This window comes from Desmodus rotundus, chromosome 1, assembly GCF_022682495.2.
Source record: "Desmodus rotundus isolate HL8 chromosome 1, HLdesRot8A.1, whole genome shotgun sequence".
NCBI classification, from domain to species: Eukaryota; Metazoa; Chordata; class Mammalia; order Chiroptera; family Phyllostomidae; genus Desmodus; species Desmodus rotundus.
In genome coordinates this window covers 107,834,093-107,849,745 of record NC_071387.1, presented here as the reverse complement: position 1 = coordinate 107,849,745, position 15,653 = coordinate 107,834,093, and the positions used below count along the sequence as shown (strand labels likewise).

Here is a 15,653-nt window from a genome sequence, read left to right as displayed (position 1 = left end):
TTTTTAAAGAAATAAGATTGTACTAGATGCACTGATTTACTATATATTCTACACATACACATTGCTTTTCTCCTAAATTACGATATATTAAAAGTGGATTTCCATGTTGGTACCTAATCTGTTTTACTTTTTGATAACTGCATATTATTCCATAAAATTGATATAATATCACTTTTTAACCATTTCCATGTTGATGAACATTTAGGTTGTTTCCAGGTTAGAGTTATTGCAAAAATGCTGGAAAGAACAGCTTTTCACACTTGTGCTCATGTTTCTGTAGAAAATATTTTCAGGAACAGGACAGCAACATCAGTGCCCATTTGCATTATTACCCACAAAAACCTCAAGACTGTGAATTTTCCTATCAGCCTTATGGTCAAAGAAGGTAAACTCTTACATTAAAAAAACAAAACAGAGTACTGTGTAATTGACTAAAAGGGGCAAATTACTGAGGCCCTGATTCAGTTTAAAGGCAGAATAACTAAGGGAAGATAGGAACACAGCAGAGAACAAAAGCCAGAGACTACTAGGAAGGCCAGCCGGTGGAATTTTCAACGGAAGATGGGCATTATCTGTTGTGAAATGGCTCAGACCTTGAACTGAGCATAGCTTTGTGAAGCACAACTGTTGTTAAGTTCACCCTGTGTGTGCATCACAAACTAGCATGATATCCTTGGGAAAACTCAAAGTTGATTAGTCCTGTGTCTCAACAGCCCTCAATGAAGGGGAATAGGCAGTATCATCCCAAACTCCCTATTAATTCACCCATTCATTCATTAAACATTTACTAAGGTTGCTTTCAATGTCAGACATTCTACTGGCATTTGGGAATATAAAAAAGATGAAGAAAAGACCCTGACCTCAAGCTCCTCAGTCTTAGCTTAATGGTTATTATCAAGAAGCGCTTCTGCCCTTGTTGGTGTAGCTCAGTGGATGGAGTGCTGTCCTATGAACCAAAAAGATGCCGGTTCGATTCCCTGTCAGGGCACACACCTGGGTTGCTGGTCAGATCCCCAGGTGGGGATGTGTGAGAGGCAACTGATTGATTTATTTCCCACACATCCATGTTTCTCTTCCTCTCTCTCTCTCTTCCCCTCCCTCTAAAAATAAAGAAATAAATATCTTTAACAAAAAGAAAAAAGAAGCACTTCTCACTCCCTGGCCGGAGAGGTGCCTTAACCCTAGCTGGTCAGGGCCCTACGGGTGACATATTTTGAAGTACGGCATCCAGTGACAAAGTGATGGGAGAACACTGTGATTCACTGTTTGACTTAGCTGCTTGTGTTGACACTTTTTTTGGAATAGGTGAGGAGTGCAAACCTTGAGTGACAATGCACTTCATTCCACACACATTGCATTATTTTCCTGTGAATATAAGATGAAATATTGATCTCTTTCAATAGCAATGCAGGTCTCCTATGTAAATTCTCTGTAAATCTGAGGGCAATCACTTAATACCAACTTTAAAGTGGAACACCCTTAAGAAAGGGTCAATTGGGTGTTCAGAAAACTGTAATAGGCTGTAACCAGAACTTTGTATTAATCAGAGGAATACATTGTTGTGGGGGGAAAATGTCCAAAAGATTTCAGGAAGCATGGACCACAGACCTGATAAAACCAGTCTTGTTAAATATAACAGAGGTCTCTGGTTTCTTCACACTTAAGAACATTTTTTTAAAATTTGATTTTTGAGAAAGAGAAAGGAAGGGAGAGAGACATTGATTGTTGTTCCACCTATTTATGCATTCATTGGTTTATTATTGTATGTACCCTGACCTGGGATCAAACCAGCAACCTTGGGGACTGGGGATGACATGCTAACCAATTGAGAGCTACCAAGCAGGGGGTTTCTTCTTATTTTGTAGTGCTTAATTTTTCAAGTGTTATGGGTTAGAGAAAAAGGCATACATAAAATTTGCTAGTTTAATATCGAACATAATTTCGAGCCACTTTTGTGTAAGACTTACTTTAAAAGGTAACAGACAGCTTCTTTTTTTGACCTGTCTCATTAGGCTGAGTTCTTTTTTATCTTTAAACTACATGTGTTTAAACTTAAACTTTATATAAGTCCTGGCTGGTGTGGCTCAGTGGATTGAGCACTGGCTTGAGAACCAAAGGTCGCTGGTTCTATTCCCAGTCAGGGCACATGCCTGGGTTGCTGGCCAGGTCCCCATTGGGGGACACATGGGCAGCAACCACACATGGATGATTCTCTCCCTCTTTCTCCCTCCCTTCCCCTCTTCTAAAAATAAATAAATAAAATCTTTAAAAATGTTTATATCAAGATCTAGACTTTGGTCCCTAGCATAAGATTGTTAAAAATACCTAGTCTCTGGTGTCCATGCCTTTATTCTTTAATTAATAGCAGATTAGGTGCACTTTTTCTAGGCTCCTTGCAGAAAAATAATATGTTTTTCTCTGCTTGCATTCCACGTAAGTGAACTACAGGAAAACTTAACGGATCCTCAGAGCCACATTATTTTCCTACTTCATACAGTTGGATCCAAGTATTTCTTTTGCTTTTTTTCTTTTCACATGTTTACCTAAATGCAAACTTTGGCGTGAGATGCAGTCAATAAACTACCACAGGAATACTTGAGAGAATCCAACCATTCAAAAGAAAACCACTTCATCTACTGGGGCATTAAGAAGCTAGCTGGACTCATTAAAATAACTCTATTAGTTGGGTACAGTTGGATACATCAAGAATACGGCAATCCTGTGTTTAATTTGCAAAGCCCTTGGCCGGAAGGAGGAGGGGATGGAAAAGTTTGGGTGAACGATTTAAATGACTAGTCAAACAGTGAGTCATTGAAAGTTTCCAGTTAATAATACCTTCTGACGGGGCAGAGCCTCGGCCCGAGCGCTTTACGAGCCACATCGCAATTTAAGCTGTAATGTCTCACGGTTTTACTGCCTCTTCTACTAAACGAATACATAAAACGAAAGACGCTCTGACTCGGCTCTAAATGTAGGGCAAAATCTGGCTGGCGGAGGGGAGAAGGAAGGTGGAAAGAGAGAACAGGTATGGAAACAGTGAGGCCGAGAAGGCTGCTGAAAAGAGAAGGAAGACGTTTTAGGAGCTGAGAGCTTTTTTCCCACGTTATAAATGCTGTCCATTTTCTCGCATCCTGGGCGGCACGGACCACCCTCGCGGGCCGAGAGGCTCGCAGTCCGCGACCCAGCAGCGAGTCGCGCCAGGGCTTGCTTCTCTGCCTTCCTGCCCCCGCTCCGTGACAGGTGGGGCTGCGGAGCAGCCACCAGACCTCCGCCTCCTCGCGGTGCCTGCCGGGAGCCCTAGCGGCTTCCGTTTGCTCCGGGCCCCGAAACTTCAACTCCCGTCGGCCCCAGCGAAACCGCAGCGGGGCCGCGCGGACACTGCCGGAACTCGTAGTTCCATCTTCTGCCGCGCCACCTAGCCAGCAACGGGAACGCACAGGGCCGAGAACTACCGAGGCGAAGGTACGGGTGGCAGCGAGAGGTCGGCCCGCGCCTGGCGTGGGGTTGGCGCTGAGGCGGTCGGAGGTGATTGGGGTTGGGTGGGAGGAGATTTGCTCGCACACACGAGGAAGGTTGAGCCGCCGCTGTGAGTGCGGAGTCGGGACTGGAGCTGCCGCCGCGACCACGCCAGGGATTGTGTCGCCAGCCCTCCGCCCTTCTTCCTCGCCGTTTCCAGGGGTCAGCGCGGCCTGCTCCTTCTCGACCAGTCGCCCCCGCCTCCATTTCCCGCCCTCTCTCCATCACACACACGGCCCCCCCGATCATGGATCCGGGCAGTGGTGGCGGCGGCGGCGGCGGCGGCGGCGGCGGCGGCGGCGGGAGCAGCAGCGGCAGCAGTAGCAGCGACTCGGCACCCGACTGCTGGGACCAGGCGGACATGGAAGCTCCCGGGCCAGGCCCATGCGGCGGCCCCGGTGGTCCCTTGGCCGCGGCGGCGGCGGTGGCAGAGGCCCAGCGTGAACACCTCAGTGCGGCCTTCAGCCGGCAACTCAACGTCAACGCCAAACCCTTCGTGCCCAACGTCCACGCCGCCGAGTTCGTGCCCTCCTTCCTGCGGGGCCCGGCCCAGCCGCCGCCACCCCAGGCTGGCGCCTCCGTCAACAACCACGGAGCCGGCAGCGGCGCGGGAGGCCCTTCGGGTAAAGGGTCGGGACTTGGGGCAGCCCTGAGGTTCGGGGGGAAGCCAGGCTGCGAGGGCAGGAGCTGCGGCCGGGGGGCCTGGGCCCATCTAGGACGGGGTGTGGATGCGTTTTGGTCTGGCGACGCGCCTCGCAGTGCCCAGGGACCTGGGACCGGGCGGCACGTGGGGCGCTGACAGCGGCGTCCGGCGCCGGCAGTCCTGGGTGGGGCGGCCCGGGGCCGGGGAGTCGGCCTGCGTGGGGTGGCCGCGGCGGAAGGCCGGGCGGGGCGGGAGAAGCGCGCTGGGGACACTGGCGGGGCCGATGGCCCTCCCCTCCCCTAGGACCACAGTCACCCACTGGAGGTGGGAACCGTATGGAACCGAAGAGGGGGCGGCGGCGGGGTCTGTAACACCGGGCCTAGGAGTGAGGACAGATGGAGTCAGAAGTCCGTTGAGTGGGCATTGAGAGGTCCGAGGAGCTGGGGAGGAAGAATGCTCGAGTTTTCCCTTCACCTTAGGCCTAGGACAGAGAGCGTCTCTTGCTGCAATTTCCATTATTGAAACTAATTACGTGTTAAATATCTATGGGCACCGAACCGGCCTGAAGGAATCCCAAGATGCATTGCAGTCTTGTGATCCGGCCGAAACTGTTGGCTGTCAATACAAAGATCTTTTTCACCCTTAGCATTTTGTAAGCTCGTAAAGTTCACAAAATAACACGAAGTTAGAGTACTTGACTTAATATGGGTAGGAAACTATATTAATTTGTGTTAATTAAGTGGGACTTGGACTTATTCTCTGTCAGTGACAGGTTTAGAATTTTCAGTGTGTCAAAATCGTTTTTGTTATATAGGTTGCTTGGTATCACTTTTCTGTATGTTCATGTGTCATTAGTTCATCTATTCAGACACTTGAGCATTTGTTACACCTTAATAGTCACATGCTGCTCTGACCATAGGTAGTAGACAAACTTTCGGTGATTTCAAGTTAAGTTCGGTCTTTAAAAATCTTCCTGTATTTAAGGAATGCTTCCGAGATAGCATGTTTCAGGTCCTGATTTTGGTGCAGTATCAATTGAGAGAACATTAGTATTCTCCCCATATAAAAGGTGCTTATTTTGGGAGCTGTCAGTAGTGGCTTAAAGAGAAAAAGGAGAGGGCTCATTGTCCTTGCATTTTAGCCGGGGTATGCAACTGGATCATAGCCGTTCCCAGCAATTTGTGAGGGCAGATTGTTGATTTCTCTTTTAAGTTCTATACTGTAATATTTCTCAGATAAGTAGACACCATAAAAGTCCTCTACTTTAGTCTCTTCAGAAACTTTTGCTACAGTTTTCTCTCTAGAGGCAGAAAGAGACTTTGGAGAAACACTTTTTGCAAGTATGTACATATGTGAGTACATAGTTTGGATTTGGTTGTTTATTGACTGGTATTCTTTTACTTGTGTGGGTGGTTGATGTTTTCCCTTTGAGCAAGTAAGTTTAGCTTTTATTTCCTTGCTTAGATCAAGCCAATTTGGCTACTTAAACTAGGCCTCTTACCAGCCCCTAAAAGTGCCTGTTCACAGTGCCTTATCATGCCAGATCCCCTTTATCCAGACATTTTCTTTTTTGGCCCTCCCTCCTCACTCTGGAGCCACCAGCACCACTCTAGTTAGACCTGTTTGCAGTCTACCTTCCATCAGCCATGGAGGGATAGCCATCCTTAGAGCAGTGGTCTGGAATGGTGGTCATTGTCCAGTGACTAGGCATTACCTCTTACCCAGGAGAATGCTTCCTCTTCCTGCTATTTGCCAAGTTGCAGTTTTACTCTTAATCCTTTTCTCTGTGACCTACTGAAAGTGAGAGATGTAAAAATGTGTAGGGAAGTGTTTGTAAGAAAAGTTCCTACATTATGGTCAACTTTTTCATCAGAGACCTATTTTAGTGTTACAACTTTACCAGCTGCTTCTACAAAATGTCAGTTAATGTTGGATATCTATTTGAAAAAGAGTGGATTTTTTAAATTGAGGTCCTGAGTTTTGTGGGACTTTTGGATTGCTGTACCAGCCCATTCAGGTCCATAAAATACCATCAGAGCAGAAAACTGCATAGAGAAGCAAGGGGGAAATGGAAATAGCACTTAGATTGAAATTTACAAAGGAGGAACCATAACGTTTGCAATTTTTTTATAGTGAGGAATTAAGCAGTAGGGTTAACTTGTTCCTTTTTGTTGTTAAGCCATAGCTGAAATTTGTGGTGGGTGTGTTTTTAGACTGGATACCAGAAGAGCTCTTGAAGTAATCTAGAGATAGAGCACTAGAATGAAAAACTTTTAAAATATCTCTGTCTACAATGAATATGTCATTTCTCTTGAAAATAAGCTAGTTTCTTTTCTCTTTTTGCAAATCTATAGGGGTGTCTCAAGCAATCAGTTGAGGAAGATGCTTTTAATTGATTTTTTTTTTTTTTTTAAGAGTAACATGCTTTTGTACAAAGTGTCATTCACCTTCACTGGAAGGCTGGCTGCTGGTTATGCCTGTTTCCAGCCATTCCAACTTGGGATTCAGTGTTGACCTAGAATCTCTTTGAAAATCTAATATAGGGTTCCAAAGACATGACTAAGTAGAACCCATTCAGGTATAATTCATTTTAGTTCAATTCTCTACAGATCCAAGAAAATTGGCTAAGTAATAATGCTCTTTAACGTAGAGATCCTAAAATGAATAAAAATATAGAAGGCAAGGGTTATGTGTACTAGAACAAACATTTTCTATGATAGAATGTATTTATTTTAATTTCCAGTTTGCACCTCATTTAGTCCTTTTTTTTTTTAATAAGGAAAAGGTTCAGCAGTGTTAATCAGGGTTACTTGGTGTCTTAGCTCATTTGGTCTGCTAATTACAAAATATTACAGCTGATAAACAACAGAAATTTATTGTTCACAATTCTGGAGGCTAGAAGTCCAAGATCAGGGTGCCAGCCGGGTTGGACAAGGGCCCTCTTCTAAATAATTAGACTGTTGACTTCTTGTGTCCTCATAAGGCAGAAGGGGCAAAGGAGCTCTGTGCCGCCCCTTTTGTAAAGAGGCTAATCCGATTCTTGAAGGCTCTGCTCATTAGAACCCTCCAAAGGCCTCACCTAATACCGTCACTTCAGGTATTAGGGTTTTCAACCGAAGAATTTGAGGGGTGGGGCACAAATATTCAGACCACAGCACTTGGATTTTAGAGCAGCTTGAGTTTCAAAGTAATGGTGTAGTGTTCTTTCTGCTGTTCCACCCTCAGCACCTTTCAGAAGTCTTCCATTACAAAATAAGTACAGGATAAAACCAGCAGTCCTGCCCTGGATGGTGTGGCTCCATGGGTTGAGCTCCAGCCTGTGAACCAAAGGGTCGCTGGTTCGATTCCCAGTCAGGGCATGTGCCTGTGTTGCAGGCCAGGTCCCCAGTGTGTGGGGGCATGCAAGAGGCAACCACACATTGATGTTTCTCTCCCTCTCTCTTTCTACCCCTCTGTCTAAAAGTAAATAAATAAAATCTTAAAAAAACAAAAACAAAAAACCAGCAGTCCTCAGTATAGGTCCTCAGAGAAGGAGGATTTGTCTCCAAAGTGTAGCACATTATATTGTGGAACTTGAATTTTAAAGAGAAATGTTTGTTTTGTAATGCTTGGTTTTTACTGACTGCCTTTTTTGTGGGGGAGGGATTTTCTTTTCTTTCTTTTTTTTTTTTTTTGGATGATTGAGATACTCATATAGCACGAAGTTCACCTTTTTAAAATGTACTTTTCAGTGGCTTTTAGTATATTCACAAAATTATGCAGCAATCATTACTTGGTAGATGCTTGTTAATCACTGAATAGTCTCCAAGGTGACGTCTCCAGAATAGAGAAGATACAGAATCAAAGTGGTAATGCTTGTTTCCTTCAGGAGGACTCTTACACTTTATTATTATTAACCATTACCTGTTGGATAATGTTAGATTGATGAGGTTCTTGGCTTTAGATTTGTTTTCCTTTTCTTCTAAGACTAAAATGCCTGCAATGACAATTCTAATACAAAGGATTTTTCAGGCTTCTGTGCGACAGTGAATGGAGTAGAGTACGCAGAGGTCAGGGAAAAGTATTGTACCTGGAGTGCTTTTCCCCCCTACTTTGGCTTACTGATTATTAGATTATTGGACTCGGGCTCTTGCTGCATGATTTTATGTGCTTGAATGACTTGAGCGGGAGGATTTAGGAAACTAGTGCTGTGCCATGTTGAACAGTTGTTTAAACTGTTAGAAATTTTGGTTGGGAAGAAACTGCCTTGGATCAGGTTTTATTTAGTGCAGTGAGTGTGTGGCTTTTTACGTTCTTTGTCCTTTATTTTTTACTTTTTCTGGAATTGTACTGTATGAAAAGGCAGCAATTAAAATTTACCAGAGCGAGGTAGGGAAATATTGTAGAGGACAATGTAGAGGACAGGTTTTAAGCCTTGTTTTGTTTTCGTTTAGAGGGGAGGAAGTGTCAGTGTGAAAATAGTACTTTACTTTTTCTGGAATTGTACTGTATGAAAAGGCAGCAATTAAAATTTACCAGAGCGAGGTAGGGAAATATTGTAGAGGACAATGTAGAGGACAGGTTTTAAGCCTTGTTTTGTTTTCGTTTAGAGGGGAGGAAGTGTCAGTGTGAAAATAGTACTATCTTTCTGGTTGAAGATAAAGAAAAAAAAAAGATTTGATAATCTTTTGGGGTGAGTGAGCAGATTAAGAAGGGAAATTTTTGAGATGTGAATCTCTGGTTTTACTCAGACACATGTGTAGCAATTAATGAATGCAGGATGCTGTTTTAGGCACTTGTAATGACACCACCAAGATGAGTCTAGAAAGGGATCAGATTTACCCTAATGGAAGACACAACATAGTAAGAGGCCTATACAGAGGGTGTAGAGGGCTTTCAAAGCTAAGAAGAGTAATTGTTCACAAGTCCCCTTATGTAAATAATTTCAATCTTATCACCCTAATCATGAAACTAAAGATCTGTCTATATTATAAGTGTTGTGAATACATTAAGTTTTTTAAGTTTGCTAGGAATTTGCTAGAGTCGAGTTTCGGATATCTTTTTACACTACTTGTCTCTTTCATATTAAACAGCAGTGAGTTTGGTTATTGTGATTCTGACTGGTGTTTCTGTGCAGCATGTTAATTTAGAATGTCATCGTTCTACTCATAGTTCTTAGCAATCTTTGGGAAGCAAGAATTTGTATACTTGTTGAATATTCTTGATTGTTCTGAGAGCCTCAGGTTCCTTTTTTAGCTGTCAGTTGTTGATTCATACCAAAGCTTCTTAAGAGTTTTGCCTTTGTTTTCAGTAGATTTTAACAAAGCATTACTGGGCTATAGGTGTATTTGTTTGGTTTTTTTGTTTTGTTTTGTGTTTTTGTTTTTAGTAAATGGCTTTGCTATAAGGAAATTTGGTTATAGTACTCCCAAGTTGAAGCAGGTCCCCATCATAATACTACTTTCTAGGTGAGAGAATCAGTAAGGATTTTTTGAGCATCTTTCACTAGCCCGAGAGTGGTGACACCAAATTCCAAACCAAGTTATTGCATGTCACTTCACTTGGAACAAACAAAACATGCACCTTAGAGTGTCACTGGGGCAATTTCCTGGTTGACTATTTCTGTAGAATTCCAGTAGGTTACCCTACTACTAAGCAGTCTTTGTTTATCTTTGGATGGTTGATTTTGGTTGCAGGTGGGTGTTTTTCTGCTATCCTTGTACCTTATTGTGACTGACTGAAACAGTTTTGGTTTATATATTTTAAATATACCTCAAATTGTTTTTAAAGTATATTGGTACCTCGGTATTTATCGTCAATTCATTCTGGACTCCTGATGAGTGCAGAAACCAACAAATACCGAATGATGAAACACTTTTTTTTCTCTTGGGGAGCGGCCTTGTGACTCATACAAGTTCTGGCAAGTGTGATGAGTCCCGAGCAAGCGCCGAGTGCTGAAACATTTTTTTCTTGTCAAAATACTACAAGTACAGGGTTGATGAGTTCTGAAGGCAGTGAGTACTGAGGTTATGACTGTATATAGAGTATAAAATCATAAATAAGGCTGTTTTTCAGGGTTGTTTGAAAAATACAGTGGAATTTTAGTTACTCTACACAAAGTCCACTCTACACAAAGTCCAATCAGGTTGATATGTAGCATTGCATTGGTGACTGAATAAATAGGTTCCTGGAATATTAGGGATAGAAATGACCCTAACAGTAATACAACCTCATCATTTTCGGATGAAGAAACTGTAGCCTGGAAATGCTAAGTGAACGCCTGAGGTCACTCAGAAGAGTTCATGACAGTTGAATTTACAATCCAAATTTGCCAACTATTACTTTGGTGCACTCTCCACCACACCATGCTGTTTAATAATGGAAAATGGGGTATGCCAAAAGCTAATTACTACAACCAGTATGGATTTTTTGAGAGTGGCCTTGGAGTTTGCCTTTCTTATATTTCATTTCTTTCTCCCATTTTCTGATGTATTTTTTTAACTTACTGGATTTATTGGGGTGACTGGTTAATAAAATTATATAGGTTTCAGGTATACAATTCTATAATACATCAGCTGCATATTGTATTGTGTGTTCACCACCCCAAGTCTTACATTTCATTCTTAAAAGTTTTTGTAATTATAATGGGGTTTTGAAATGCTTGTTGTGATAAGTTTATTGAGCAGTTCTCACATGCTTAATATACCCTTATTTTTATAACAATCTCTTGAGGTACAGGGACTGTTGACCCATTTACAGATAAGAAAGTTAAAGCTCAGAGAAGCTGAGTAAGTTATTGAGGTGACATCCAGGAATAAATGGAGGGGCTAGGATTAGAATGTAGGTCTGGTTTCAAAGCTTATTCTAGTAATAGTGACTCTGCTAGTCCTTTCTTTGTGACTCGACATTAAGGAATCTTTTTGGCTGAGACACTTTTTCAGAAACTGCCCATGAGTTTGTGGACTATGGCACGGTCTCCATGTCTCTCAGTAGTAACAGAGTGACACTGTCATAAGTAGGCAGTGTTATAATTTAAAGTAATATTTTGACATTGCTTCTTCCTGCATTTTAGGAAATGATGATGGAAAATACTTTAAACAGCTCTGTGCACTGTCTATAGCATTGTGCCTTTTTATTTTGGGAGGGTTAGATAATTAAATCAGCACCACAGTAATTTTATGTGTTCTGTGGTCTTTTCTTTCTGATAATGTGCTTTTACTATTTTCCAGTATTGTCTGTGGGAGAAAAGTATCTCAGTATGCAATTCTGGTAAGACTGTATGGTTACCTGAGTGCTAGAGAATTTTTAGTTCTTACTCAAGCTATACTTTAATATCCCTCGAACACTTTCTTTACCCCTTCTTAGAAAACTGGCACGTGTAAAATTATTTTTACTATACTTAATCCTAATGGAAATGTGGTAAATATAGATAGATGCTAGGGATGGTAAGAAAAGTGAAGTGATAAGACCACAGGGAACTAGTGAGCCATGAAAATGAACAGAAAACTGCTGAAGTTAAATTCAGTAAAAATCAGTTTTATATTCTATATAATGCACTACGTGATCCTGTGAAGACTACAATAGTAGAGAGAAAAGTCTCCATATTTCAGAAAACCACAGATATTCTGGAAGTCTATGTCCTGGGGATCAAAAACTAAGATAATATATAATATGTGGGTACCTGTAATTGAAAGAAGAGTCATATCTTAGAGGAGTTCAGAAGAGAAATCATTAGTCCTTCAGGGTGGTTGGGCAGTGGGATAGAAGGGGAAGATCAGGTAAGATAAGTTTGAACGACAGTTGAGAACCACGTGGCTATTTAAGTTAATAAAATTAAATTTAACATTTAGTTCCTCCCTCCACAGTAGCCATCTTTCAAGTGCTTAATAGTCACATGTGGCTAGTGACTGACATGTTACAGCACAGATATAGAACATTTCCATCATTGCAGAAACTTGTATTGAACAGAATTGTCACAGTTTCTCAGTTCAGTGTAAGACATTTGTGACTTCTGTGACAGCACTGAAGTTGCTTTTGTTTTTTTCTTTAATGAACACAGCATTTAGCTAACAGGACTTGAAATTTTAGTTAGGGTGACTTTTAAATATCACTGTTTAGTGTGTAAAGAAGATTAAAGATCAGCTTTTATATCTAAAGCAGTACAAATTTAAATTGCTGATTTATGAAATATGGATTAAGCACTTCTCAAGGATTGGCTAAACATTTGTGTTTAAAACACCTTGAATCAAGTCATGAGTTTCATTATCTATCCCATGTATGTTGAATCCCTTTGATCTATGATCCGATCTTTAAAACAAAAATCTATATTCTCTTCAACAATTGAGGTGAAATCCACATAACAATATTAACCATTTTAAAGTGAACAATTCAGCAGCATTGAGTACATTCAGTGTCGCACAATTACAACCTCTATCAGGCTCCAAAATGTTTTCATCACCCCAAAAGGGAACCCCTACCCATTAAGCAGTTACTCCCCATTTCCCCTTTCTCCCAGCTCCTGGCAACCATCAGTCGCTTTCTGTCTATGAATTTACCTATTCTGAATATTTCATATAATTGGATCACGCAACATGTGTGACCTTTTGTGTCTAGCTGGCTTATTTCACTATGATCAAATTTTAGCTAACAATTTAGAAATCCATGTGTGTCAAATTACTGTCTTCTTTTAAAATCTTTTCACTTCTTGCCCTGGGCGGTGGCACGGTTGGTTGGAGCATCGTCCTGTGTACCAAAACGTTTGATTGATCCCAGGTTGGGGCCTGTGCGGGAGGCAGCTGATCAATGTTTCTCTCTCACATCAATTTTTTTTCTCTCTCTCTTTCCTCCTTCCTTTCTCTTAAAAAAATATAATAAATAGCTAAATATATCCTTCGATGAGGATTTTCACTTCTTCTTGTTTTAAAATTTGTGGTAATTTTCCTAGATCACAACCAGTTCATTAGTCTTCCTTTATCACAAACAATAGTATTAGTTTCTCTTTTTAATTTGGGGTATGACAGTTTTATTCAAAACTGGTACACTCAGATAACTTTTCCACTTAATTAGAATTGTTCCTTTTTTCAATACTTGACAAGGGTGTTTCTGAACATGGAGATACCACTGGAATATATGAACCCCTAATTTCATTCCTCAGGAGGTTTACTAACTTCTCTTTCACTAGCAGATATGAACTATGCAGGATCTGAGAAGTCAAGGTCTAATAATGGTTATCTGTTTGCTAACCATGAACAAAAGACTTGGGGCCTAATAGAATTCTAAGCCCTTGCTCATTATTAGTAATCAGTAAAATCTGGATGTGATATGCAGTATGAATAAGACCAGAGTGGAATCAACAAGAGAAGGTTGCTTGTGCATGTGTGATGGCTGGGTAAAATTATACTGAGAAATTTAAATGTAAAGAACATTTTGCTGTATTTGTGATTTTTCTGACTCATCATTCCAAAATGTCAGTTGGCAAACATTCCTAGCATTAACATTAGGTTTATAATGTGACCCATCATCTGAATACATGGAAAACTTTTTTTAAAACATAACAAAACTGGTCAGCTTCTTATTTTTGAGCCCTTTAATACCATCATTACCTGTATATTAAGCATTTCTTTTATTTTTTATTTTTCCATTATACTTTACATTCAATATTATTTCGTATTAGTTTCAGTATATTAAACATTTAGTTGTTTGTGGTACTTGACTATATTTCTGCCTCTCTGAGCTTTACAAACTTAAGATAAACATATAAATGTAGGATGTTTTAGGAAATAAAACTGAACAAGATTTTGCATTATGCAGCCATATGTATGGAAGTGGTCTGATGACTGATGTCGCTGTTAGAAGAAGTACTTACAGCCTTATGCATGTACAGTATTGTGTATTTGTTAATCTGAGAGTTGGTTCTAGAACTAGGTGGTCAGTTGTATCTACTATTTGGTTTTGAAAAGCTCAGTTACAGTTCAGTACCTATCTTACTAGGCAATGGAAGGGGAACCCACCATACCAGTGTCCCTTTTTGCTGCTTTAAAATATTTGTATATCATAACTTAGTTTACTTTTACTGACCAATTCTCAACAGAGGCTATTTGAGGAAAGGCAAGATGGCACAGTTGAGTCTGATATGCCTGTATGGTAGATGGGCAGTCATTGTAGTATTTCATAGGATTTTGATGGGATTTAAGTGAGATGGCAGTCAGCACATAAAAGCTCAATTAGTTGGAGTTAGGATAATTTGCCACCACCTCCACCCATCGATTTGTGAGTGCTTGGTATCCCTGTCTGGCCCATAATAGACACTCAATATATGATAAGGTCTGTCTAGAAAGTATCTAGCCATGTACTATGAAAAATAGAGGCATTTATTGAAGATACAAGAAACATTGTACGTAGGACAATTATGCCTCAGTCCCCTTCAAAATAGGCACCTTGGGACCTCACATAGTTGTCCCAATTGCCATCAGCTGCCCATCATATTTTCCTGAATCTCATTGACATTCTGAAATCTCTTCCCTTTCAAAGGTGATTTTAATTTGGGGAAGGCCAGAAGCTGCAGGGCAACAAATCTGGGCTGTAGGGGGCTGAGTCACCTGGGGGATTTGATGTTTTACCAAAAAGCTCTGCATGAGATATGATACATGAGCAGGCGTGTTGTCCTATTGCAGCTGCTAATCACCAGCTGCCCGTAGCTGTGGCCTTCTGAATCAGCTGAATAGTTTCTGTGGAGAAATGTTCCAGCATAACACAAAATGTGATGCAGATTTGTTGCTCTACTTGCTGAGTCATTCTGAAATTGATGGCCACACAGTGCACGTGCTCACTCAACAGTATCTACTGCCCCCACTGACTAGTACAGTGAAGTTGTCATTGTTCACACATGCGCATTCCAATCCACTCTCCTTGGCTGCCAGGTCACATTGACGTCACACAGACCTTTCTCATTATAGTAACAATGGCTGGACTTTTTTGTACAGACTTCATGTTAGTTGATAAAATTGTGTTGATACTCAATACATGTTAGGGGGTAAAGACTGTCATTTGTTCATTATCTGCCAGGTGCCAGGAGTTATTTGACACTAGTCAATTAAAAATATACTTGTTAATGTATTTTTTTTCATTTAATCCTTTCAACAATCCTGTTAGGTCAGTGGCATGTCATTTCCATAATTCCAATGAAATAATTGCATCTCACAACTTGTTAGTGACAAGCCATGATTTAAAATCAGGAGTCATCTCAGTTGTAACCTCTTAGCACTACTTCATGCTGCCTCCTCCATCTCTAGGACAGCATATGAACCTTACTCACTGAGCACTGCCCGGCTTACTCTCAAAATTGAATTTTTTTCCTTACCTTACCCGTAAACTTTTCTTTGAGATAGAAAAACAAAAAAAGGTTAATCTATATTATGTCTGAAGTACAATTCCTGTTCCCTCCTAACCCTAGTTCCTGTTAATATCCTGCTAATCAGTCACATAGGCTGGGGTTATCTTAAACCTTTCCTCCTAC

At 41.1% G+C, this 15,653-nt stretch overlaps 1 protein-coding gene across 2 annotated transcripts in view; it reads left to right on the top strand.

Annotated features, from left to right (window-relative positions):
• Positions 1-3,455: 3,455 nt before the first annotated feature.
• GSPT1 (G1 to S phase transition 1) overlaps positions 3,456-15,653 on the top strand; it is a 30,427-nt gene continuing 18,229 nt past the window's right edge. The window contains exon 1 of one of the 2 annotated variants that reach the window (XM_045204410.3): positions 3,456-4,139. In XM_045204410.3, the coding sequence (XP_045060345.2) occupies positions 3,764-4,139 (376 nt within the window). In that variant the 5' untranslated portion in view covers positions 3,456-3,763. The remainder of the gene's footprint in view (positions 4,140-15,653) is intronic. The other variant, XM_024571389.4, reaches the window with a different exon arrangement.